General features: G+C 37.3%; 7 protein-coding genes across 8 annotated transcripts; 5 read left to right on the forward strand and 2 right to left on the reverse strand.

The window, feature by feature from the left end:
• The first annotated feature begins 252 nt into the window (after window positions 1–252).
• Window positions 253–5,283, forward strand: LOC135801138 (cAMP-dependent protein kinase catalytic subunit beta-like). The gene is made up of 3 exons (XM_065314505.1): window positions 253–1,042; window positions 4,652–4,892; window positions 4,952–5,283. Exons 1-3 carry the CDS (start codon window positions 340–342, stop codon window positions 5,229–5,231), a joined length of 1,224 nt encoding a protein of 407 aa, XP_065170577.1. The 5' UTR covers window positions 253–339; the 3' UTR covers window positions 5,232–5,283.
• brm (ATP-dependent helicase brm) lies at window positions 5,249–17,139 on the reverse strand. Of its 2 annotated transcripts, XM_065314502.1 has the most exons (7): window positions 16,957–17,139; window positions 15,474–16,457; window positions 10,339–10,583; window positions 10,102–10,276; window positions 9,491–9,733; window positions 5,907–9,371; window positions 5,249–5,839 (listed from the first exon to the last, which is right to left on the reverse strand). In XM_065314502.1, the coding sequence occupies exons 2-7, from the start codon at window positions 16,434–16,436 to the stop codon at window positions 5,546–5,548; spliced, it is 5,385 nt and encodes a 1,794-aa protein (XP_065170574.1). In that variant the 5' UTR covers window positions 16,437–16,457; window positions 16,957–17,139; the 3' UTR covers window positions 5,249–5,545. The 2 variants fall into 2 exon arrangements, with proteins under 2 accessions (XP_065170574.1, XP_065170575.1); XM_065314503.1 differs by lacking the exon at window positions 9,491–9,733.
• Window positions 12,454–15,448, forward strand: LOC135801141 (uncharacterized). Its single transcript, XM_065314509.1, has 6 exons — window positions 12,454–12,748; window positions 12,816–12,946; window positions 13,878–14,140; window positions 14,323–14,428; window positions 14,847–14,998; window positions 15,077–15,448. The coding sequence occupies exons 1-6, from the start codon at window positions 12,680–12,682 to the stop codon at window positions 15,196–15,198; spliced, it is 843 nt and encodes a 280-aa protein (XP_065170581.1). The 5' UTR covers window positions 12,454–12,679; the 3' UTR covers window positions 15,199–15,448.
• A 3-nt stretch (window positions 17,140–17,142) lies between the features above and the next one.
• On the forward strand, window positions 17,143–18,376 carry LOC135801140 (uncharacterized). The gene is made up of 3 exons (XM_065314508.1): window positions 17,143–17,556; window positions 17,616–18,107; window positions 18,167–18,376. The coding sequence occupies exons 1-3, from the start codon at window positions 17,293–17,295 to the stop codon at window positions 18,287–18,289; spliced, it is 879 nt and encodes a 292-aa protein (XP_065170580.1). The 5' UTR covers window positions 17,143–17,292; the 3' UTR covers window positions 18,290–18,376.
• A 452-nt stretch (window positions 18,377–18,828) lies between these two features.
• LOC135801137 (uncharacterized) lies at window positions 18,829–21,514 on the forward strand. The gene is made up of 4 exons (XM_065314504.1): window positions 18,829–19,798; window positions 19,856–20,783; window positions 20,843–21,182; window positions 21,236–21,514. Exons 1-4 carry the CDS (start codon window positions 19,513–19,515, stop codon window positions 21,422–21,424), a joined length of 1,743 nt encoding a protein of 580 aa, XP_065170576.1. The 5' UTR covers window positions 18,829–19,512; the 3' UTR covers window positions 21,425–21,514.
• On the reverse strand, window positions 21,425–23,119 carry LOC135801139 (acyl-CoA desaturase-like). The gene is made up of 4 exons (XM_065314507.1): window positions 23,012–23,119; window positions 22,795–22,943; window positions 22,199–22,721; window positions 21,425–21,777 (listed from the first exon to the last, which is right to left on the reverse strand). Exons 1-4 carry the CDS (start codon window positions 23,050–23,052, stop codon window positions 21,474–21,476), a joined length of 1,017 nt encoding a protein of 338 aa, XP_065170579.1. The 5' UTR covers window positions 23,053–23,119; the 3' UTR covers window positions 21,425–21,473.
• A 1,395-nt stretch (window positions 23,120–24,514) lies between these two features.
• On the forward strand, window positions 24,515–25,076 carry LOC135800809 (C-type lectin 37Da-like). The gene is made up of 2 exons (XM_065314135.1): window positions 24,515–24,628; window positions 24,693–25,076. Exons 1-2 carry the CDS (start codon window positions 24,515–24,517, stop codon window positions 25,074–25,076), a joined length of 498 nt encoding a protein of 165 aa, XP_065170207.1.
• Window positions 25,077–25,249: the final 173 nt, after the last annotated feature.

Genomic DNA, 25,249 nt, shown 5'->3' on the forward strand with positions numbered 1-25,249 from the left:
ATATAAAAAAGCAACGTTGCATTGCTAGAATTGTCGCAAGGTCTGCATAAATTAAAACACTATTGAATTATTGGTAATTATTGCATTTTTTGCATTTAAAAATGGACATTTCTTGAGGATTTCACGTTAGTCGTCTTTATTTAGGTATTAATTGATTGGATATAAACCATGAGAACATTTTTTTTTACTTCTAGGTAGAAAGTGTCAGAGATTAATTAATTTCCTTGGTAAATACAGTTGTCATTTGTGAATTTTTAGACAATGACATTGATTGAAATCAAATTAGTTTATAAGTGAATCAGTAGCAATTTAATCATTAAATTCATGGTAATATGAGTGATGTCGTTTGCTCACCGATCACTCCCGACCAAGAAACAAAACAATTCCAAGTTTCGTTTCATATCCCCAAGCAAAACGTTCGCTCCCCGAGAAAACGGCTTGTTAGACCCGAAACTCCAACGACATTTCCATGCCTTTAGGGACTACCTTCAAACCGCGGTCAAAGATTTTAACCAACGTTGGAGTCGTGATGATCTGCGTTACGATGTAACCCTTGACGATTATGAACTGATTCGTACTCTTGGGGTTGGTGGTTTTGGGAAGGTAATGCTTGCCGTTCAAAATGGCCGCAGTTCCGAGGAATATTATGCGATTAAAATTATGGATAAGCAACACATCATCAAGTACAAACAGCTTGATCATGTTGTGCAGGAGCTGAGGATTCTGGACGCTGTCAATTTTAAGTTTTTGGTTAATCTGGTAAACTACTTCAAGAACAATTGTTATTTGTTTTGTGTGATGCCTTTGATTCCTGGCGGTGAGATGTTTAACTTACTGTCGAAGGAGGGCAAGTTTGAAGAATGCAATGGGAAGATATATGCCGCACAAGTTATACTGGCTTTTGAGTATTTACATGCAAACGGCGTGATTTATCGGGATTTAAAACCGGAGAATATTTTGATTGATGCTGAAGGGTTTTTGAAGATTACGGACTTTGGATTTTGTAAGAAGATCGATGACAAACGCACATGGACGTTGTGTGGTATGTAGTAGTGTGTATTTTCTATTTTTAGTAGTTTTGTTTGGATGTGGTAGTTAGAAATCCTTTGCCACTTGTGTGAAATCCTCACCTTTATAATTCTTTAGAGGTATCCCAAAATGCCCACCAAAAAGGGTTTTTTTCTCAAATTTTTAAAACTTGGTAGAAAACGTACCCTACCCTTATGAAAATGGTTTATAATTCAGGATTTTTAAGTAGTTTCCAACGGACCAGAAGATAGTTAACTTTTTGTGCATTCATTTCACCTCTAGAACCCGTAATAAGTGCCCAGTGATGTTCATTATTGGCATTTTTATGAATTTTTAATCTTTAAGGTAGAAAAGACTCTATATCTTCTGAAATAAATCAGTAATTTACAGTTTTTTATTGTTATAAAACAGATTTAGAGATAGTTACAACGTGCTTACACTTTTCACTCTCCAAACACTCAGGGAATGCCCTAAAATGCCTATTAAAAATCAGTGTTTTCTCGTATTTTTAAGTTTAGTCGAATTATGCTATTTCTTAAAATATTTTCTCTCAAACAACGGAGTCGGACTTTTTTTAACTTTTGTGGTACAATATTTTTGCTCAAACAACAGGGTCGAACTTTTTTATGTAAAATATTTTTGCTCGAACAACAGGGTCGAACTTTTTTAGTAAAAATATTTTTGCTCGAGGAACAGGGTCGAACTTTTTTTGTTAAAATATTTTTGCTCGAACAACAGGGTCGAACTTTTTTATGTAAAATATTTTTGCTCGAACAACAGGGACGAACTTTTTTTGTTAAAATATTTTTGCTCGAACAACAGGGTCGAATTTTTTTTTGTTAAAATATTTTTGCTCGAACAACAGGGTCGAACTTTTTTATGTAAAATATTTTTGCTCGAACAACAGGGTCGAACTTTTTTAGTTAAAATATTTTTGCTCGAACAACAGGGTTGAACTTTTTTACAAAAAATATTTTTGCTCGAAGAACAAGGTCGTACTTTTTTTGTTAAAATATTTTTGCTCGAACAACAGGATCGAACTTTTTTAGTAAAAATATTTTTGTTCGAACAACAGGGTCGAACTTTTTTACAAAAAATATTTTTGCTCGAAGAACAGGGTCGAACTTTTTTTGTTAAAATATTTTTGCTCGAACAACAGGGTCGAACTTTTTTACAAATAATATTTTTGCTCGAACAACAGGGTCGAACTTTTTTGTTAAAATATTTTTGCTCGAACAACAGGGTCGAACTTTTTTATGTAAAATATTTTTGCTCGAACAACAGGGACGAACTTTTTTAGTGAAAATATTTTTGCTCGAACAACAGGGTCAAACTTTTTTTGTTAAAATATTTTTGCTCGAACAACAGGGTCGAACTTTTTTTTGTTAAAATATTTTTGCTCGAACAACAGGGTCGAACTTTTTTGTTAAAATATTTTCGCTTTTAATAATTCCTATTTTTATAGAACCTACATTTCCTAAAAGTAATGATTTCGTCATAAAAAAGCAAATAATGATGCGTAGGTAGACTGTCAGCGGTGGTGAAGGACTTGGGTAATGGTAGTCTGGTGAGGGTGTCGCTGTTCTGGGAGGCGAGCTGGCTCGTAATGTGTGGTTGCTTGGCCAGGTCGGAAGCACGAGTGTCGTTGTTGGTTGCCGTTTGTCATGAGGACAGCTCCCTAGGATCCTAGCACTCTAGGATCTCTAGTTGAGCGTCCTTAGCGCGGTCTAGTCGGCGGTGCTCGTAGCCGATTCGCCGCTAGAGGGCGCCGGAGCCAAGGGTGGCTTCAATAATTTAAGTTTTTTATGTTGAAAATTAAAAATAGGAATTTTTGAATTCTGATTTTTGATTCTTATAGATTGTTTAATTCTACATCAATTATTTAAGTATAATTTTCTTCTATCAATGACAGTTTAGGCACTATCTGCAATTTTAATGGAAATAGTTTTCCTCAGAATTTAACAGTAAAATGGTGATTATTATCAAAACTATTAATCTTAGAAAGAAAATGTGCTTAAATAATTGATTTTGAATCACGTTTTCTATGAACTAGCGTTATAAAAATTACAAATTTTCATTTTTTATATTTTCCTTAAGAAACCTCTGCGTGATTTAAAAATACAGTTTTTCAGCATTTTCTCAAAGACTATTAGACTTAAAGAAAAACGGTTTTCAGATACGGATTCTGGGTATAATCTTACATCATATGACACTTTAAAAAATTAAGATTTCCACATTTACGTAATAATTAAAAATTGTCCATAACTCAAAAACTAATTAAGATATTGCAACAAATTTAACACTAATGGATTCCTTGCATCATTCTAAACCATGTTACAAATTTTCGTGAAAATCTGAGCTGTGGATCAATTTTGTCAGTTTCAATTTTCACCAGTTATTTTCGAAATAATCGTGATATCGGAAAACTGATTACATATTCTTCATCCCATTGAGATTCTCTATCGCTTGGCGTTTTCCATTTTTTGCTAGCTTGAAAAATAATTTTTGGACCAAAAAGTAGTCAAGAGGTTACACTTGACTACTTTTTGGTGATTTTCGTCAACTTCAGAAAATGGAAAAACAAAATCTGCCATTTTGTAGACTCGTATTAGGGCATGAAAAAAATGCAAAAAGTTTTGGAATAACTTTTATAGTTTCTGAGGAAATCGCGTCGGAAAATTCATTTTTTCATGATAAAAATGAAAACTTTAAAGTCTTATCTTATGTAGAATTTAATTTTGAACTTAATACCGTTTACGGTTTTTCTCTATCTTTATTAGTTCTTGAGATAATTGATAATTAAGTGTTACTCCAAGTACAAGTTTTATTAAAAGGTCGCTGCAGGGCACATTATTAGTACTACTAATTGTTAGGTTGTTTTAATAAAGTAATTAAACGTTTCTTTACACAATGGCATTATTTTTAATAATTATTTAAAACTGTGACTTTATTAGTTAAAAACTAAAATTAAGATTTTTAAATTGATTATAGATGATAACAACAGATTAAAATGTGCATCTTTTATCCTAATATATTTTTTTTATATTCGTCTTAGCTTTCGAATTATTAACGTTTTAAAGTTTACATTTCGCACATCTTAGTAACCACATTTGAGTTTACTTTTAATTCGCACTATAGCAGGATGGTGTAAATTTTATTTTTAGAGCGAAAATATTTTAAGAAATAGTGCGACCCTGTTATTCGACCAAAAATATTTTAACAAAAAGTCCAGCCCTGTTGTTCGAGCAATAATATTTTAACTAAAAAAGTCCGGCCCTGTTGTTCGAGCAAAAATATTTTAACTAAAAAGTTCGACCCTGTTGTTCGAGCAAAAATATTTTAACAAAAATGTTAGACTCTGTTATTCGACCAAAAATAATTTTTAAAAATAGAAATTAAGTGTGAAAAATAAAAATAAAAGGAAATTATAAGGGTTATAAAGGGTCTCTTAGACTATAACATGACAATAAAAAGCCCTAAGTTGGTCTAAGGTTATAACAATATTCAGCACATTTTGATGAGCATATTAGGGCACGTCCCATGGGTTCCAAGAGAGGAAAAGAATACGCCTAATTTATAGGGCCAAAGTTAGGGCCAATTGGGATTAAATCTTATTTTATAGGGACACCTGAATATCTCGCACCGGAAGTAATATTATCACAAGGCTACAACTTCTCCGTCGACTGGTGGACGCTGGGTATCCTAATCTTCGAGATGACGGCTGGTCATCCCCCATTCTATGCTGCGGATCCAATGAGCCTCTATGGCCTAATCGTAAACGGAAAATATCGCATGCCAGAAAAATTCAGCCGGCCATTACAGCATCTCACGCAGAACCTGATTCAAACAGATAGGGATAAAAGGTAAAACAAAGCATAATACTGCCCTTAATAAAGTGTACACCCTAGGATGTTGGTTGCAGGTTTGGTGTGTTAAAAAATGGCGTCAAAGACATAAAAACCCACGAGTGGTTTCGGGATGTCGACTGGCAAATGATTATGTTGCGTCGTATTCGACCTGCGCACATCCCTGTCATTGACAACCCTCGGAAAAACGGAAACTTCGAGATCTATAAAGAGGAGCCGCTGCGCACTAACGAGGTGGAAGAATACGCCAAAGAATTCCGTACCATAACTCTGCATTCCAATATACCCGCGCCCGCCCCTCGGCGCCATGATGATAATCACAAACATGCACGCTGAATTAAGTATTACAACAGTGAAATTGAAAATTAAATATATTTATCAACCATCATCCATACAATGATCATCGCCACATTTTTCTCATACACAAAGTCAGCGTGAAATGTAAAATTATACTAAATGTAGTACGCGCTCTACATGACAATCAAATTCGCTTCCAGCGACACATCATAGACATAAGTTTCAAGTATTTCGTACACGTACACCTAATACTAATAGTAAATCATCAGTAAGAAATTAAACAATGCTTAATACGACAAAATAAATCATTTTATATACAAATGACCCGCTCCTCATGCTCGGAGGTGGTCCCTTCAATCGTCATCATCGTCATCGTCGTCCGAAATATACTTCTTTGTGGCGCGTTTGCGACGTCCAGATGGTGTCTTTTTATTCTTCAACTTGAACTTCATCTTTGTCGATAGCTCTTCATCATCTTCCTCATCTTCTCCTGAATCCACCTCCGTCTCGAGACGTTGCTTGGCTTTGGTGAAGACCGACTGCAAGACGATGCTGTCTTCGTGTATCAAAGAAGCTTCCTCGTTGTAGATCTGAGCATTCTGGCAGAGGAGCATGAAGTCACGTTCTAGATCAGCCATGTCTGTATACTGAAATGTTTTAAAGATTACAAGATTAGCTTGTTTTTAATATTTGTAATTTTAGTTTATTTTTTACCTTGCCATCATTTATCCTATTGACAATTTTGGTCATATCAATAGGTTTCTTGATAATTTCATAATAGTCGGGGTAATCCTTACGAGGTGGAATCTTCATGAAAGGTTCACTCAACAGACGCCCATCACTATCAGTGTATTTCATTACGATATTCATGAGCTTCTTCATTTGTCTCTTCAACTTTGGATCAATGCCATTGTTCTGTCCCCGTCTTTTCTTGGCAACGCTTGTGCAAGCTTCATCGTCGGAATCGTCATCACCACGACGCCGCCTCTTCCTGCCCTTCTTCTTACGCAATTTCTCTTCCTCCTCCTCCTCTTCCTCATAATCTCCACCTTCATCAATCGCCTTCAACCATTCTTTCTCAGTCAAACTGTCAGTGTAATCCACTTCCTTGCGTTGCCTCGTGCCTCGTCCCAAAACACTCTCTTCTTCATTATCATAGTCCCATCTTCCTACTTCTTCATCATCCTTTGTTAACCAGTCAGGCAATTCGCTCTCTTCCATCAGCCGCGCTTTACGGTCAGGTCCCTTAGCTGCCTCCTCACGCCTTCGTTCAATATCCATCTTCTGGAATATCTCAAACTCAGCCTCTGTTCGCGCGACCATTTGATTAACAGTCTCATCGTCCGGAACTTCATTCTCTTCCTCTTCATCATCGCCATCTTGATGCAAAATGCTCTGCAAGAACTGTTGTCGTTCGGAACCAGTTGACTTCTGATCGAACATACCAGCTTGAATGACTTTCTCATCCATGTTCAGCTTATAACGCGCCGCAGCCAATATTCTCTCTTCTACAGAGTTCACAGTCATGAGACGCAACACTCGTACCTCGTTTTGTTGACCGATACGATGCGCACGATCCTGCGCCTGTAAATCTTGATGCGGATTCCAATCACTGTCGAAGATGATGACAGTATCTGCAGACTGCAAATTCAAACCTAAACCACCAGCTCGAGTGGACAACAAAAAGAGGAAATAGTCGCTGTTTTTGTTATTGAACTTTCTCAAAAGTTCACCTCTGTCCTCCGCCTTGGTAGTACCATCCAAACGTAAATAGCTAAATGCACGTAAATTGAGATAATCCTCCATGATAGTCATGAGCTGCGTCATTTGACAGAAAAGCAATACCCTGTGCCCAGTGGCTTTCAACTTTGGCAAAATCCTATCCAATAGCTCAAACTTACCGGACGCACGGTACACGTCCGGCCCGGAAATAACCCCACCGGCCATTCCAATATGATCGCAATACTTCTCTTCAATATTTTGGAACATGAAGGGATGATTGCAAAGCTTTCGCAGTTGCACGATTGTGTTCATCAACGCCTTCGCTCCACCTCTACCCTTACTACCTTTCTCGGATCCATCAGTAAGCAAAACACCTTTGCTCTGCATGTGTTTATACAACACGCGCTGCAGACCTGACATGTCGCACTTGACAATATACTCTACTTTGTCGGGCAGCTGACTCTCTACTTCCTTCTTCAAACGCCGCAACAAGAAAGGACGCAATACTTTATGCAGACGACGAATAATCAAAATAGTTTCTTCCTCGTTCAACTCCACCTTCTCACCGGTGGTAGCAAATGGCGCATTGAACCACTGCTCGAAAGTAGAACAAGACTTGAAGATGGATGGCAACAAAAAGTTTAAAAGCGCCCATAACTCCGGCAGTTTATTCTGCAGCGGGGTACCAGTAAGTAGCAATCTATGCGGAGCCAAATAATGTGTGTTCAACACCTGCGTCAACTTACAATGATGATTCTTCATACGATGGCCCTCATCGATGATCATGTACTTCCATGGCAACTTTGCCAAAACACCCTTATCCTTAATGACATACTCATAAGTAGTCAAGAGGACATTAAACTTCGTAGAACGCATTTGTGACTGAATCGTCCTTCGCAAAGCAGGGGAACCTTTATAGGATACAACAAACACGGAGGGTGACCACTTTTCAAACTCAAGCACCCAATTCGACAAAGTTGACAGAGGTACAATAATCAAAAATGGCCCATTCAGTTTCTTCTTCTCCATAAGATGAGTAATCAACGCAATTGTTTGAATTGTCTTACCGAGACCCATCTCATCGGCGAGAATACCGTTCAAGTTGTTGTTGTATAGTGACACTAACCACTCCAAACCCTTGATTTGGTATTCCTTGAGGTTGCCGTTGACCATGATGCTTGCTTGTTCTGTGACAATCTCGTGTACGGTATGAGCAATACTGTAGTATGTTTGCTCCTCGCTAGACTCCTTATGGTATTCATCATCCTCCACCTTGGCAGGCTTCATAAGGGCCTTATCCTTGTCGTCTTCGTTCTTTTCAGCTCCCTTTGAATCGGCCTGTTCGTCATCGTCTTCATCATCATCGCTTTCTTCGACAACCTCCCATCCGGGATGTAACTCGAGCCAGTGTTGCAGTTGGCTGAGCATAGGGGCCTCTTCACCTTTAAGTGTCTTACCCGTGGCGGTTTCAATAACTGTAACCGGCTTATCAGATCCTTGTGATCCTTCATCGTCAATCTCAACGCCATCTGCCCCAATACGCTTCTTCTTCTTGCGTTTCTGCTCTTCCTGTTGCTTGCGCCGCTGTTCTACCTTATGCTGCTTAACCATCTCCGTAAGATTCGAGATATATTCATCTGTCTGTGACAAGAGGAAAGCAAGACGCTTGTCTTTCTTTTGATCAATGAGCTTCCTGTAACCCTCCTCGTCCTCAGCCATCAGACGACGCATACGCTCCTTTTCAATACGCTCCTGCTCCTTCTTTTGTTCGCGTTCCGCATTCGCATGGTAATTCATAACAGCCTTATTGAGTCGAGCAAGTTTCGCTTGATTATTACGATGGAAATCTTTAAAGTCCTTGCCATGTTGCAGCACCGAACCCAAGAATTCTTGATGTTTCTGACGACGTTTACGCTCGGCTTCGAGCTTCTGTTGCTTTTCCAACTTCTCTGTCGCACGTGCTTCGCGTAATCCTTGTCGTTTGGTACGTTTATATGCCTTAACATTAACGGGTGTCTCTAGAGTAGTATCCTTCCTCGTGCATGCAATAATTTCGCTTCGTAATTGGCGCTGAAAGTTGAGGCAACGCAATGCGCGCAATTCAATCTGAGCCTGAATGCGCAAATCGTCCGGCATATTGGTCGGCAGACTATTCAACTGTTGCATGCGTGCTTGAATTCGCGCAGCGACACGATTTTCACGCTCTTGCAGGATAACAATCGGGTCAATACCGACTGGTTTCGGCAGGGTAGTAACGCGGTTTTGTTTTCCTTGCGGTGCCTGTTGTTGTTGGGGTTGCGTAGGTTGCGTGGATGGTTGACTTGTGGGAGGCTGCGCGTTTTGCCCGGCTGGGGTTTGCGGTTGATTAGCCTGTGGACCACCAGGGCGTACACCAGTTGGTCCAGTAGGAGGCGTGGGCTGGGGAGTAGGCGGTTTCTGCAGAATAGGTTGCCCAGACTGAAAATTTACATAAAAATTAAACAACCGCCATAAAAACACCGCCATAAAAACACAGATAATTGTATGCATTTGTAGTTCTGTTTTTGAAAATTTTCTTTCTCGTTTAGAATGGGTACCTGTAAAGCAGGCGGTGGAGGCGTTTGTGAGGGTGGTCCCTGCGGTGGTGGAGTCGGCCCGGGGGTGGGTTGAATCACAGGCGGACCTGGCGGACGCATCATCGGCTGCATAGGCTGTGCCTGTGGTGGGGGTTGCTGTTGCTGAGCCTGCGGAGGCGGTGCCGTGACATTCGGCGCACTCTCCACAGACGCAGGTCGTGGTGGCTCGCTGCTTTCACTCGTTGGTGGAGGTGGTCCCTGGGCCTACAAGTACCAAACGACATTCTAGAACCCTGCTCCTCTGATCTCCTCACATCATCAAAATGTCGTGCACTATGGTACTCTTGGAAAAACATGCGTTTGCGTGCCTCAATACAACATTTACAAAACTAATAAATAAAGATACAAGTGTTACGGTAAGTGTGCTAGAAAAAAATAATAGTAAAACAAGCAGAAAACTATAAATACAGAACTACAAGTGCAATCAATTCTACAAATACAAATACGCAAAATTACTAATTAGTAAAGAGTCATTAGCAAATCAATTCAATTATGCATACGAGTGTACGTTAAACAAATCCACACTAATTATAAACTCAATGCTAGTCGAAAGTATATGTGCAATACAATACCTGCGGCCCTGATGGTTGCGATGTCGGCGGGGCAGCACTAGGCGGTTGGAATGGGCTAGAGGGTGGTGTTGGACATTGGGGTGTACCATCTGCCCGTTTACCCTGTACAGCCATCGTCAACTGTTGCGTCAGCGGTTGATTACGCGCCAACATTCGATAGGCCATTATCTGATGTCTAAAATATTAAAAATTCGTTCAAAATCAATATCAAAAAACACATTTTTTTTAGAAATTTACCTCAATTGCTGTATCTGCAACTGATTAAACAATGAGCTGTTTGACCGTGCCCTCAACGCCAACAACTGCGAATATCGGGGATCCTCCTGCATGCCCTTTTCCTCCATTGAATCAATAGCACGCTGCAAGGCGTTCAGATTTTCCTGCCCCTGCGGAGCAGACCCAGGCGGACCTGATGGTGGCGGACCACCTCCAGGCCCACCGGGTGGACCTTGACCTTGTGGTCCCGGTGACGATGATGGATTCTACAACCAAACAAAAAAACAACTGTCAACATATCAATGCGCCTCAAAAACATGAAAAACAAAAACTTTTGCAGCAGTTTGTAAAAACCCACAAGATTAACATAACACACATAATCCAGGTTGTTTTATTACACCGACTTCAATTACGGTCGCCAATTGCGAATTAAAATAGCGAAAAACCCGCAAAATTCAAAACGCAATAGACGCATCATAATAATAAATTGTAACCAAAGATTAAAAATAAAGAAAGAAAAAAACTGGTTTTCTAAATTTATTAACGCTGTGTTAGCGTGTTTTTAGCGTAGAGTAAATTATTGTCCGTCTGACGGTGAGTGAGTAACAGAATAAAACCCGTAAATTCCATTCAGGCACTTTGAGAGTTGTTGGACGTTTTTGATTAGTCACAACCAACAGCTTACAACTTGTTATTAATATTTACGTCGTACGTTTGTTTAATCTCAATTCAAGTTCTGGTTTCGACAAATACAAGCAAGATGAGAAGATACATGTTATGTATTAACAGAGACACAAAATTCCATGTAGAGTACAAAACCGCAAAAAAAAAACCATAGCAATTCCAAAAACTAGTCCCCGTACGCATTCCGCATATATTTAAGTGATTGTTTACCAAGATACCAGATTACACTATAATTTTCTGCATCAATCTCGCTGATTAAGTAATTAGATAATTGTATAATAAACGCGCGTGCACGATATTAATTAAAACCATTCAAAGGTGACTGACATTCAAACGAAGATATTTCCAGCCAAAAACAAAGTATAAAAACCAATTAACACTTGTTTTTCATTTCAACACGTTCGTAATTAAATCATTATCTTATTCACATTAGATAATTTCAATAACACTCGTGTATGTCACCGGAACGCACGGATAATCTATTCACATATTAACATATAATCATAATTTACGTTAATTGTTCCATGCTATTAGATATAACACTTAATTTCGTAGCTAAAAATAAATAGAACAACTTCGATAGGAATTAAACGCACATTATTTTACTTTTGTTTTTGTTTGTTTAGCGCTTTTCAGACGTTACCTGCACACAGAAGTGACCTCGTTGTAATTTTTATTCAAATTTGTTTAATTTTTTGATAAGTAAAACATTCGCGCCTTATTTTATCTGAATTAACATTTATCATAATATTCACACAACAAGATGTTACTAAAACAAAACATAAAACACTATTATTATTAATTGTTGATAATACAATTATTAATTTTGAAATTAAAGTGGAATTACTTAAAATGCACTTAAAATAATAGATATATCTTGAATGATTAATCAATTTCTTGTCTTTGTTTTAATTCCGAGTTTGATAGACAACTTACATTGACCTCGAATTGGTTTTATATTATAATTAATAAACCGTAAACTGTTGGAAACACAAAACCACTTAAACTATTTGATTATTTCTATGTTTAAATACAATATTCGATTATTTAATTCCTTGAATCAATACCAATCTCTGAATGAGTAAATTTTATTACAATTTAATAACTTTTACCTTCTTTCGTTCGACATCTGTGTTTCAATGCTCTCCTAAGCACACGATAGTCACGATATAATTACGCACTCGCTGCTCGGAAGGTACTTCCTAAGGTGATTGTTGTTTCGGCGCGTTTTGAAAGTAAGGCTCCTTGTGTCCGGCTCGGAAGTGCCGCAGCCTAAGCTAGCTAATTGTTAATTGTATCATATTGCGCGGAATGATGCTATCCGAATTTCGTTATGTTGGAAGCTTTTTCAAGTTCTCGGCGCGCGCGGCGGCGCGTCTGCATTACCATTGCGCCAAGGTTGGCGCGTTCGGGTGCGTGGTGCGCGCCGCCGATATAACTAGCTCGCAATCCACCCTGCAACTCAGTAGCGCTCCGCCAGCCGCGACTTTTGCAACTGTTTTTTTGCATCCTTTCAAACAACGGAAGAGATTATCTCTCAATTACGAGAAAATCTGTCCGTTCTGTTTGTATACACCTACAAGAATTCAAACGCAGTTGATTCAAGTTTAAAACTTACAGTTTTAAAAGTTGAAGTTTTTTTGTTAAAAGAACAAAAGTCGTCAAAAATCATATCAAGATGAGTTGCGAAAACGATATCCAATTTTACTTCGAGTACGTCTTGGATTTGGTACGGAAAGCTGGCATGGTAAGTTTTTCATTATTCAAAATTTAAACTTAAATAAAATTATTTACATAAAATAATTGTTATTTAGGTGCTACTAGAAGCGCAAGACATTGACGTGGAGTTAAAGAACAATAAGCATTATGATATTGTCACACAATTCGACACGAAAATCGAGGAAGTCCTGATCAAAGAGATCCAAAAGAAGTTCCCCGATCATCAGTAAGTTTTCCTTACTAAATACTAAATAATACTAAACACACAACGAAAACAACTTTATAGGCCGTTACATTTGCAAATAATTTACAACTTTTCCGTGCAATTCCAAGCAAATTGCTGTAACAACAAATAATAAAATCAAAACTTTACCTTCCACGCTTGAAAGTCAATGTTAAACGCGTAAAATCAAAACCCCGCGGTGATTGACGGATTACTTTTCACCTTGTCTTCAATAAAACACAACATTAATCGCACAATTAGATCGGCGATTAAGTCAAGTTAATGAAGTTCCGTTTTCGGATGTTGCGCGTTACGCGTGTTTCTGACAATCGTAAATAATTCATAATTTATTATTTACCTTTTACGACCTTCAAGCATAAATATGTAATAACCGCATAATCAACGGTAATAGATCGTGATCATGATAACGCAATAAAATACAAATAAAACATTAATTATATTAAATCGATCACCTTGATTTTGCGTCGCCGCGCGCGAATGGAATTAATCATCGGATAAAACAAATAGTTGTCAGGTTAACTATCAAGTTAACAAGCAATAAAAAAAGGAACACAATATTACAATAATTACATGAATAATATTTCTAGTTCTAGGTCTTTCTACCTCTTTGAAAGTACCTGCGGTCAATTTAATTCGCTTTCCGCTTTCGATCGCGCGCGTTTTTTATCCTTAGCATGCTTATTAGTCGAAATTGCGCAATGTGTAGATAAATAAATGCCAATTCGTAATTATCGGGCCTTCAACGCCTTACATTTGCACGCTGCAATTAATAACCGCATTCGAATTGTTCGCGATTTCAAGGTTGCGCATCGTGGCCCACAAAAATGATTCAAATTTCAACTCAAAAAAGCACAAACAACCTTCTAATTAAACAATACAATTTCAACATTATTATTACTCCTAAATCAAATAGATTCATCGGTGAAGAAAGCTCAGCCGCCAGCGACAAGCGCCCGGTGCTCACGGATGAACCCACCTGGATCATCGACCCCATCGATGGCACCTCCAACTTTGTTCGTCGCATCCCAATTACTTGCATCTCTGTAGGATTGGTGATTGACAAAGTGCAGATTTTGGGCATCATCTACAACCCCTATATGGAGGAGATGTTCACGGCTATTCGCGGCCAGGGTGCTTACTTGAACGGCAAGCGGATTCGCGTCAGCGAAGAAACCGGTACTTACATAATCGTATAAATTACTAATCTATGCATAATTATCGAATTAATTCGACACGTTCAAAATTCAAAACGTTTTACGAGAAATAGCTAATGTGTTTTTAATTAAGCGTAAAGTAAACAAAAAAATTCATGGAATTCAATGACAAATAATACGTTTTGTGATATTTTTTCTGTTTAGAAATGAAGAAAGCTCTCTTCAATTATGAGCTGTCGCTGGCAATTAGCAAGAAGAAGCGTGACTTGTACATGCGTCGTCTGCCCTATTTGCTGGACAATGTGTGCGGGTAAGTTTATTTTTATTTATTAAAAAAAAACATGCAAATTTTTATTCTTTCCTTCCGTCTTTCGCAACTTGCGTAATCCTGGATACGCATGTGTAACTTTCACGCATAACTCAAATTCAAGGTCGCCGGCTCACCTAATAAATCAGCCGCGGTGTAATTACTGAAACACGCAACATTTGTATACACTTACGAATATATTCAACGTCGCAAAACGAACGCGAAAAAGTTATCTCCTCGCGACTGTGTCGCAGACAATCCGCCGTAAATCAAAGGCGCGTATAATCTCTTCACCTTGTTTGGCCACGCATTGCACGTATGCCGGCAATGTGTTTGTGTACACAATGTACCCAAAAGATAACATTACCAATCCTGCCATTTACATTTACATTTTGTCTTATTTGTTGTGTGTTGTTGCCAGAATTCGTAGTTACGGATGCGCTGCGCTGAGTTTGTGCTATGTCGCGCAGGGATTGATGGATGCTTATCAATGCGATGGGCTCTACCCATGGGATGCCGCGGCTGGAACCCTCATCGTTCAGGAAGCTGGCGGATATATTTGTGATTCAAGCAGTAAGTTTCCCTAATTTTTCTTTTAATTTCTGCTTGAATTTACTTTAAATTTAATGTTTTATTATTAAAATTTTTCAGAGGAGCGTCTCGGTGAGAAAATGAACCTCATGCACCCAAACTTCCTGGCAACGTCCTCCGAAGAACTGGCGCAAGAGTTCATAAAGTGGGAGCGCATCGCGGACGAAACCGCCAACAACTAGATCGAATCATACACGAGCAAATACACCAAATGTAGTCGATATTAAATTATGATCCTGAGCCGCGTTTATTGTGGCTTGCGCTTTATCATTAATTCTAGCTAGATGTTATAGTAATTAGGTAATTTAATTAAATTAAGTGCGCACTTAAATTAATTATCTGTTGCATTCTATGCAATGTTTTGTATATAGTAGAAATATCTTAATTTTTTGATTTAATACAAGAAAATAAATCAATTTTTTAAAGAAAAAATATGGCTTAAATAATTTAAACTAACCTGTTGTGGTCCTTGCGGCCCTTGAGGCCCAGGTCCTTGCGGGTGTTGCATCGGCTGCATTCCTGGATGCCCCGGATAATTCTGCCCCGGGCCACCTGGTGGCATGCCATGCATGTTATGCGGTGGACCACCAGGCTGCATACCAGGATGTCCAGGCGGAGGTGGTCCACCAGAATGAGGTGGATGTCCCTGTTGATGCCCCTGTGGCGGGCCTCCTGGATGTCCCGGAGGTGGAGGTCCTTGTTGAGATGGCGGTTGCCCTGGATGATTCTGCGGTGGACCATTTGGATGTGGAGGACCGCTGGGAGGAGGGCCGGAATGTTGTGGACCGGGGGGACCACCCGGATGGCCTTGTGGTGGACCACTCATCATGCCTTGTGGAGGTCCACCATGATGCCCCTGTGGCGGGCCACCTGGATGACCAGGATGACCCATTGGAGGAACGCCTGGGTGTTGGGGAGGACCAGGAGGATGTCCAGGATGTTGCTGGCCTTGTGGACCACCTGGATGATGTATAACATGACCCTGAGGTGGGCCTATAGGATGACCTTGTGGAGGTGGTCCGCCTGGTTGCATAGGATGCCCTTGCATAGGTGGTGGACCACCAGGATGAGGCTGCATGTGGCCTTGCGGACCAGGAGGACCAGGTGGGTGACCCTGTGGTGGCATACCTCCTGGTGGTGGGCCGTGTGAATTTGGTGGCATTCCAGGGTGACCAGGATGTGGAGGCATACCGGGATGAGGAGACATCCCTGGATGTGGGGGTTGATGATGTCCAGGACCTCCAGGTGGTAAATTTTGCATTTGCATGTTTGGAGTTGGCGGGCCGTTTACATGCCCTTGTGGGCCTTGATAAGGACTATGAGGAGATGGAGATTGCGCAGGGGATTGAGATGGTGGTCCCATGGGGCTGGGAGCCTGTGGAGGTGGCATTGGGCTGTTTTGTGGCGACGGACTAGCCATCGTTTACACTTTATTCGAGTCCTAAAACATGAAAACACATCGACGTTAGGCAACCAACAACACAAGCAATGAAAATGTAATAAAGGTCAAGCAATTTTAACTCTATTACAGCTAATGATACATAATCAGATTAAAATGTGGACTCTCTACACTGAAAAACAAATCCGGTAGTATAAAAAATAAAAAAATTAACGTTTTTCTGAACTATTATGTGTTAAAATCGAGCTTGTGCAACGACTTTCTCAACACGCACGAATCACGTTGGCGCATTCCAACGCGATCCAATTCCTCACCGATCGCCGACCCACCGTCCACCCGGCGTTTAACACCGAGCGCGCGCTTCTTTCCGCAATCAGTTCACAACAAAACACACCACTTCACGCGTCGTCTTTAATTAGCGAAAACTCGGCGATAAAATTACACGTTTTCAAGCAAATATTTCATTTGCGTACATTGCAAACATACGCCTATACAACGGCGTACATGTTTCCCAAGCTTCTAGAATGTATTGGCCACTCACCTCGATTTTACGTCCAAATCCACGCCGTAAAAAATCGCACACTATCACTGCACTATTCCTCGGACACTCGGCGAATTATTCGTAGGGGCGCGAAGCCCACAATCAGCAATGCACTCCTCTAATCGTCGAATTTCATGACAACATTCGCAGAAACAACGCACTAGCTATGCGCCATGTTTGTCGAGGTTGGCCCGGCTTGTTTGTTTCGCCGCGCGCGTAAGTGGCGCCGCTGCTGGCGCATGCGCAAACAAACGAATCGTTTCGAACAAGTCGTTATTTTCCTATAGGTTACGAAGCTAAAATTCTTAATTATACTCAAATAATCACCTAAGCAAAATGTTAAATCAACTCGGAGAGCTTCTACTAGATGTGGGGTATCCTAACGTGTCTTCTATGGATGACGATGAGATTGCAAACCTATTTGATACGGAAAATGTACTCAAATTTTACCGATGGTTTGTCGCTGAGCTGCTGGATTCAAAATCAATGGTTGATTCATACAAAGATAATAAAATCTTTGATATTCTCTGTAGTTTTGGTTATTGTTCAAAGAAACAAAAAGCGGCTTTGGTGGAAGGCGTACTGGATTTTGAGCAACAGGTAAATTTCATTAATTTATGTATAAACATAAAAATAAAACACTAATGAATTGATTTCAGTATGAAATGATATTGGGAATGCTCACAAGTTTGAAAGAGTTAAGAAAAGTTGAAAATAAAGATACAGAGTCATACACAGTGGTCACCATAGAGCAACTAAATGATTTAGTTAAAAAGAAGATTGATCTTTTTCCTTCATTCACTGGAAAAAAGTCATACACAGCAGGAGAACGAGAAAAGCAGGTCACCAGTTTACAAGAACAAATCAAAGAGTTAGAGGAAAGGTTTGGGACAAATCAGCCGACTGTTTCTCATGAATCAGAAGAAGAAGAATGTACAGAAGGAAATACCACAGCTGCATCACTGCATGATGATGATGGCAAGGTTGATTTAGCTGCTGCAATGGATAAATTTCTATTAAGCACTTCGAAAGTCTCTGAGATTCAACATGAAGTTGAAACAATGAATGAATCATTGAATATTAAAAAACTAGAGGATATGTTTGGTCCTAAACTTGATGAAAGCTGTTATAATGTTTTAGCTTTAGAAGAGGTTAGTATTAATTTATTATTTCATAATGTAAATCTTAAATTTGTTTTATTTTATTGCAGTATTTTAAAAGTTTGAATATTGTGCATGATTACAATGCAACTGAAGAACTCATTGATACAAAAGAAGCATCTGAGTGTTCTTTAGCTGTGGAGAAACTTCTAAAAGTTGCTGAGTCATTGTAATATTTCCTTATTGTTAATTTATTGTTATATGTTTATTACATTTTTGTTTCTACTTGTTTACTTTGAATGAGTAAACGATTACGATTACCAATGCTCGTCATAACCACCGTGTCCGTGTCCGTGTCCATGTCCATATCCTCCACCGCCATGGTGACCACCACCGCCATGACCACCTTTGTGCTTCTTGGGATCGGGCAGAGCGTAGCCGGAGGAGACAAATGCCGCAAGAGCGATGAACATCAAAACCATCTTCGAAAATATATAACATTTATGTTTATATACTGCATATATTAGTTATTATTAAATTATAGATTAAGATCACTTACCAATGCACGGAACATCTTGTTTTTTGGTTTGGTTTAAAGTTTAAAGTGTTGAAAGCAATTGTTCTGTGTGAAATGATACAAAGTCAAACAATGTTCGGCTATTTATTGCAATTTTGAAGATATTAAGCTAGTACTAATTATTTTAATGACAGATTATTGTTTTCTAATGAGGGAAAGTTTAATAATCAGAGTTAAAGTGGTATTTCGGGTAAAAAGAATTAAGTTAGGCTTCAAACTTAACGACAGGTGGTTAGAAAAGTGTTTATAAATAGTTGCAAGTCATAGAACTTTGCCTTTGTTTTGTAAACGGGTTTTTAATTTCACAATTTGAATATTTTTACAATTTTTAATATTTTGGGCTTTGATTACAGCAAAATTCAATGAAATCCTAGCTAAATGAACATAAATTATTGTTTAACAAGCAAAAACGATAATTTAATGTTCTATTTCAATCAAATTAAGACACATCATCAAATTTCTTACTTATACTTTGACCATAGTTACTAAAAGCATTCTAATATGAGTTATCATTGGAAATGCAGTGTCAGAAGTATGAAAATATTAATTTAGCAGCTGTGGAATGCTATTTTTACACATCGAAGTTCATTGATAGCTGATTGCATCTCTCAAACAATGAAAAACTTATCTATAACAATTAAATTATAAATTTCCTAATAAAACCTTGATTCCTAAAGATTTTTCACTATCATTATGCAATCTAAGGCCACAATATCCTGTCTAATGAATTTCTTTAATGTTCCACGCGTTCTACTTAATCGTTTACTTATCGCTGATGCCGCTGATTTTATCAAAGCTGAGTCCACAATAATGAACATTTAAACTAAATGATTATCTCACAATTTATTCACTCATTCATTGTAAATTACATCTACAACAATGAACGACTCCAAGTTTTTGATGTACTTTCAAAATGTGCATTTTAAGTTAATATTTGAAGATAAATTAGAACAATTTGATAATTTAAAGACCAATGCGTCCAGAATTCAATTTTTGACTGCTTTCTGTACGGATTTTCAGTATGATTTTGTTGCAGAACTTGTTAAAGATTTAAAAAGTGCTGAAAAACTAAAAATTCGAGGTGATAAATGTCTTCATGAAGAGATTAATGATCAGGCGGTGATTCTCTACAACGAAGCGATAAAAATATGCCCACAGGATACTTGTAAGTGAAATATTCTATTAATTATTGATAAATTTATTAATATAAAGTGATTTTCAGCAGAAGGCAAAGAATTATATTCAAATTTAATAGCAAATCGTAGTGAAGCGTTTTTTAATGATGGCCAACACCAAAAATATCTTCAAGATGTTGCTTTTCTACAAAAACATGGCTACCAAACCAAGATTATCACAAATAAACTCCTGGAAGCAACACAAAGTCAAAGTTTACTGAGTTTAAGACAATCTGAGTTTAAAAACACCGAACGTAGTCCAAAAAATGTATCATATCCTGCATTGTCAAACAAATTAACAATAAAACACAATAACACCATGGGACGATACGTTGTGGCCTCTGAAGACATCAAAACAGGTGAAATTCTCGCCGTGGAGCATCCATATGCTTCAGTAATAAAACGACAATCAAACTGTGGACATTGTGGAACGTCCAGCGATCAAATTTACGCATGTGACGAATGTCAAACAATATACTGCAGTCTTAAATGTTTAGAAAAAGCAAAAATATATCATCAATATGAATGCGCCATTTTGTTACCATTGTTGGACCTTGTTGACTTCTGGTTACCACTGCGAATGGTAACACAACGCTCTCTGCAGCAAGTTATCAATGATACCAAACTGAAGAAAGCAGAAATATACAAAACTGATGATTATTACAATGTTAGTCAACTTGTACAACATGAACACAAACGTAGTCCGGATGTAATGTTGCATAAATCATTAATTGTGACGTTTTTTGTACAATTACTAAAGAAAACCGGATATTTTGGATGTGTAAATGGTAACATTGGTTTATCTAATGATGAAATATTTATTGGAGAGTTACTTTTTCTATATATTGAGATATCAAAGTGTAATTCACACGCAATCTATACAATGCATGATGGAAACGATTACAAAAATTGTGGAGTAGGATTATATCCAACAGTTTCGTTGTTTAATCACTCCTGTGACCCATCTGTGGAAAAGTAAGTTAAGCAAATATTAAAACTAAGTAATTAAGTAAATAATTTGATTGATTTTGTAGGTATAATGTTAAAAACATGATTGTGGTACGTAGTGTAAAACCAATCAAAACAGGTGATGTTGTTTATGATAATTACGGCCCATTGTACATGTACAACACAAAAACTGCACGACAAGACAAAATGGCGGACGATTATCAGTTCACTTGTGTTTGTCAAGCATGTGTTGAGGATTGGCCTCTTTTAACAGACATGAACACAAAGAATTTAAGAGTTTTATGTTGTTGTGGTGGAAGTATACTCCTCAACATTTCTGAAAAGATGAAAAATGATTTAGGGTTATCCACATGCTCAAAATGTCAGAAAAAACAAAATTTGGAATTTATGCGTGGGATTTTATTGGTATGAATGTTTAATTTGTGTTTTAATGTAATAAAACATGTGTATGCTTTTAGGATTTGGATAAACAAGTAAAAAAAGCAAATAAATTGTTTATCAATGGTAATTATGGCAAAGCTCAACTAATATATGCTAATATAATCGACACACAATTAAAATACTTTGCTCCACCATTTGTAAGTTTACTCACAGCTCAGGAAAGACTTATTGATTGTTTTCGGTATAATGGTAACACTAAAACATAATTATTCAAAATAAAACCATTTTATTAATAAAAACAAGTAAATTATACAATTAAACAACACAAATATAAAATATCACTAGTAAGAAATTAATGTAATTCCTTTTTGTCTCTGTTGGTATTTTAAAATCACCGCTACGCTCACGTTTCTTCAAAATCATCGATTCTTTGACAGTCTTTCTCTCGGTAACCCATCCTAGTTTTGCAAAACCATCAATCACATACGTTGTCATGTTTCGACCATCAATACCCGTCTCGGAGGCTTTGTAATCCCACGGGAAAGAGTGATGATAATTGTGGAATCCCTCCCCGAAAGAACAAAGCTTCATAATTGCATTTTCAACAGGTCCAATTGCTCTAAAACAAGATAATAAATAAATAAATCACTTTTATTTAATTAACTAGCTTTTGGCCGCGACTTCGTCCGGTAGTGTTTAATAAAAATGTAATTCGTTTTTACTCTCTTATTCTTATAATTTTATTTTAAAGAAATTAATTATATAAAGAAGTGCTAATAATGCACTTCAGCGCGCCATCTCGGATTCAACTCTTTAACTATAACTATGATTGAATCTCAATGTCAACTTTTATCCTATAGAAAAGGGCTGTCTTTAGGGTTTTACGGGCAATTATTCAAATTATTCTTGCCATCAAAACCATCCTTGGACTATAACGAACATTTTAAAAAAAGAATTGGTCAAATTGATCTAGGCGTTGTTGAGTTATGCGCCTACCAACAGATTTTGCGATTCATTTTTATATTATAGATATTACTTACTTATCATATGGTTTATTGCCATATAAATGTGCTAAACTATTGATACACCATGTAACATTTACTTGGAGGATGTATCGGTAGATTGTGCACACAAAAAATGCATTTTCAAGCGTTTCTCCAAAAAAATACCATGGCACAAACGTCGGAATAATAAACGTGAATAATAATATGATTGGATAATAATACTTGTGATGGAACATGACGATTGGATTTGCTTCCAGGTCACTCATGTCAAGTGTTTTGCCTTTTTCCAAAACATCCGGGTGTTTTTTAACCATTAACCAGCCGACATGGCTGAAAAAGAAACCTCTTTTCGCATTGTGTGGATCAGCGTCTGTTTCAGCATGTTTATGATGCAGACGATGATCTCTCGCCCAAATATAGATACTGTTTTGATAAGTTGTGGAATACATCAACATCAGGATGATTTGTGCGATTTTGTTGGCTTTATATGCACGATGGGACCATAATCTGTGAGCCCCTGCTGTTATACCGAAAGCAGCAAAGAGTAAATAACCTTTCCCTGTGGATAAATTGAAATTTTGAGGTTAAAAAGTTGAAAGTTGAGGTTGGGAGAAAGAAAAATAAAAACTCACAGAAAAAAGTTGTTGACCATAAAATGCTGTATTTCCGGGTGAAACCATAGAACCCCATTATGTGTAAAGCTCCTAAAATGATGACATTTAACCAGACAATATTCCATTTGTACTTCTTTTTTGACCTTGTGTCATCTTCCCTGCTTGATCTGCAATAATACGTTTACATTTAATGCTTTTTTTTTCTTTTTAATTTTTTTTTCAAGAATTTATTTACTTGGTGATAACGCTTTGTACGATTTCGTTAATGGCTGACATGTTTAAACCCGGAAGTGCGTAGCTATGGTATGAGACGCAAAGTGAGTTGCATAAAAATAAAACAATAATTTTATACCTTTCGATTTGTAAGACAAAAACCTACGCTTAAAAATATAAACTACTCAAAGTATTACATGAATAGTGCATTAAGTGAGCTGTGTTTAAAGTGCTCATTATTGTAATTAATGTAATTAATGCGCATGTTTGTTATATTTAGGTTCATAACGGTGTGTAGTTTAATTCAAACGCAAATTTTTGGCTTTTAAAGTTTCTGGAGGTGGTATATTATAGTACAATCATTTCCGGTGGATTGTGACCCAAAATATAACCTGATTTCTATAACCTATTTGTTATATTTTGATGGAGTTACGGTATTTATAACTAGGGAACGGCCTAAATGTCAATTTTGTTTGATTTTATAAAATAATAAGCAGGATAAAGAAAAAAGAAAGAAAAAAGAAAGAAAAAAGTTGGAAATTATGTTATGTTGTTTGATATAATAGATTTTATTGTTTGACATCTGTCTAAATAACTAAACTGATTTAATATGATTATGACGAAGAAGTTTATAATAATCATCTATGATCTAATAATGAATCGCAAAATCTGTTGGTAAGCGCATAACTCAACAACGCCTAGACCAATTTGGCCAATTATTTTTTTTAAATGTTTGTTAACGTCCAAGGATGGTTTTTTCGGCGAGAAAAATTCGAATAATTGCCGGGAAAACCCCAAAGACAGCCCTTTTTTATAAGATAAAAAGTGGGCATTGAGATTCAATCATAGTTATAGTTAAATAGTTGATTCCGAGATGGCGCGCTGAAGTGCATTATTAGCAACTCTTTATATAATTAATTTTTTTTTAATTAAATTGCGACTCTTCTCGAACAAGAACAAGAGAGTAAAAACAAATTACATTTTTGAAATATTTATTTATAAACTTTATTGGAATATTGGATTTACAATTTTTATATTTTGAGTTAACATGTTTCGCCCAGAGGGCATCTTCATAAACTTCTCTGGGCGAAACATGTTAACTCAAAATATAAAAATTGTAAATCCAATATTCACGTAAAGTTTATAAATAAATATTTCAAATATACAATGGATTACGTTTCGCAAAATAAAGTAATAAATTACATTTTTATTAAAACACAACCGGGACGAAGTCGCGGGCAAAAGCAAGTTATTAATATATCGATAGCACAATGAATAATACAGGGAAAAATGTTATTTAGGATAGGTTGATTGACGTAAGTGTTTCCATCATTCGATAGTTAATTAGGGAGCACAAATTACATGGTATTTCCATGTTGAGATACAAAGTTTGTTAAAACAGCTAGTTTTATAATCTTTGACTTCAAATTGATAACAATTATTAGTATCTCACAAGCATAATGACCACACATTCAGTTGTAAAATAACTCGGAACAGTTAACATCTCTATTACAACACAATCACAATGACTCCTGCAATATCACAAATATTTACACGTAAAGTGTTATTAATTCTATTCGTGTGTGTATTAACACCTGCAGTATCCCCTAAGGAATATTTTTTGTTTAATGATACCGAGGTATGATCATCATTACCAAATTTAACAAACAAATTTAACTCTTAACCATATACATAACTTTCAGTTGAATTGGTTTGCTGCTTTCCATGCTTGTCATTTGAAAAACATGACATTAGCAACAATAAATTCCGAAGCCGAGCAAATTGATATTGGAAACTTAATTGGTAGTTGGATATCAACTAAGAAGGTTTATTGGACTTCGGGAACTGATCAAGCCAAAGAAGGAGAGTTTGTTTGGATGAGCACAGGACAACCAATTAGATACAAGAATTGGTATTATGGGGAACCCAATAACCATGGATCCCAGCATTGTCTTACTATTTCTAACATCAATAGTCATCAGTGGGATGACGACCAGTGTTCAAACGAGTATTTTTACATTTGTGAGGGGATAACTGAGTGTTCAAAGGAGATTGTATTTCTATATCCTAGGTTTGGGTTACAATAACAAGTAAAAGTAGTGGATTACACTAGGTATTAAAAAGGTACAATGTGCTTTTACGGAACTTTTACCCCCACTCCTATTTGCGGGTAGCGGACAATACCTAGCGTTCTACGCGTCTGGTAACCACACCACAGCATTCCAGATTCTTTGTTTTACTCCTTTAGGTCCGTTTTATT

Source organism: Atheta coriaria, unplaced genomic scaffold (genome assembly GCF_025399875.1).
Source record: "Atheta coriaria isolate IRGN ID8LTWV9N9 unplaced genomic scaffold, Caltech_Dcor_3.1 hic_scaffold_10_pilon, whole genome shotgun sequence".
Taxonomy (NCBI): Eukaryota; Metazoa; Arthropoda; class Insecta; order Coleoptera; family Staphylinidae; genus Dalotia; species Dalotia coriaria.

Excerpts from the sequence above, each read along its gene's own strand:
- LOC135800809 (XM_065314135.1), top strand. The coding sequence starts at position 24,515 with ATGACTCCTGCAATATCACAAATATTTACACGTAAAGTGTTATTAATT. Across the intron at positions 24,629-24,692 it reads TTTTGTTTAATGATACCGAG|TTGAATTGGTTTGCTGCTTT; the intron begins GTATGATCATCA and ends CATAACTTTCAG.
- LOC135801141 (XM_065314509.1), top strand. The coding sequence starts at position 12,680 with ATGAGTTGCGAAAACGATATCCAATTTTACTTCGAGTACGTCTTGGAT. Across the intron at positions 12,749-12,815 it reads TGGTACGGAAAGCTGGCATG|GTGCTACTAGAAGCGCAAGA; the intron begins GTAAGTTTTTCA and ends ATTGTTATTTAG. Across the intron at positions 14,141-14,322 it reads TCGCGTCAGCGAAGAAACCG|AAATGAAGAAAGCTCTCTTC; the intron begins GTACTTACATAA and ends TTTTCTGTTTAG.
- brm (XM_065314502.1), bottom strand. The coding sequence starts at position 16,436 with ATGGCTAGTCCGTCGCCACAAAACAGCCCAATGCCACCTCCACAGGCT. Across the intron at positions 10,277-10,338 it reads TTGCAGATACAGCAATTGAG|ACATCAGATAATGGCCTATC; the intron begins GTAAATTTCTAA and ends TTAATATTTTAG. Across the intron at positions 9,372-9,490 it reads CTCCACCGCCTGCTTTACAG|TCTGGGCAACCTATTCTGCA; the intron begins GTACCCATTCTA and ends GTAAATTTTCAG.
- LOC135801140 (XM_065314508.1), top strand. The coding sequence starts at position 17,293 with ATGTTAAATCAACTCGGAGAGCTTCTACTAGATGTGGGGTATCCTAAC. Across the intron at positions 17,557-17,615 it reads TACTGGATTTTGAGCAACAG|TATGAAATGATATTGGGAAT; the intron begins GTAAATTTCATT and ends AATTGATTTCAG. Across the intron at positions 18,108-18,166 it reads ATGTTTTAGCTTTAGAAGAG|TATTTTAAAAGTTTGAATAT; the intron begins GTTAGTATTAAT and ends ATTTTATTGCAG.
- LOC135801139 (XM_065314507.1), bottom strand. The coding sequence starts at position 23,052 with ATGTCAGCCATTAACGAAATCGTACAAAGCGTTATCACCAA. Across the intron at positions 22,722-22,794 it reads ATGGTCAACAACTTTTTTCT|GGAAAGGTTATTTACTCTTT; the intron begins GTGAGTTTTTAT and ends ATTTATCCACAG. Across the intron at positions 21,778-22,198 it reads GGCAATAAACCATATGATAA|AGCAATTGGACCTGTTGAAA; the intron begins GTAAGTAATATC and ends ATCTTGTTTTAG.
- LOC135801138 (XM_065314505.1), top strand. The coding sequence starts at position 340 with ATGTCGTTTGCTCACCGATCACTCCCGACCAAGAAACAAAACAATTCC. Across the intron at positions 1,043-4,651 it reads ACGCACATGGACGTTGTGTG|GGACACCTGAATATCTCGCA; the intron begins GTATGTAGTAGT and ends CTTATTTTATAG. Across the intron at positions 4,893-4,951 it reads CAAACAGATAGGGATAAAAG|GTTTGGTGTGTTAAAAAATG; the intron begins GTAAAACAAAGC and ends TGTTGGTTGCAG.
- LOC135801137 (XM_065314504.1), top strand. The coding sequence starts at position 19,513 with ATGAACGACTCCAAGTTTTTGATGTACTTTCAAAATGTGCATTTTAAG. Across the intron at positions 20,784-20,842 it reads TGTGACCCATCTGTGGAAAA|GTATAATGTTAAAAACATGA; the intron begins GTAAGTTAAGCA and ends TTGATTTTGTAG. Across the intron at positions 21,183-21,235 it reads TTATGCGTGGGATTTTATTG|GATTTGGATAAACAAGTAAA; the intron begins GTATGAATGTTT and ends GTATGCTTTTAG.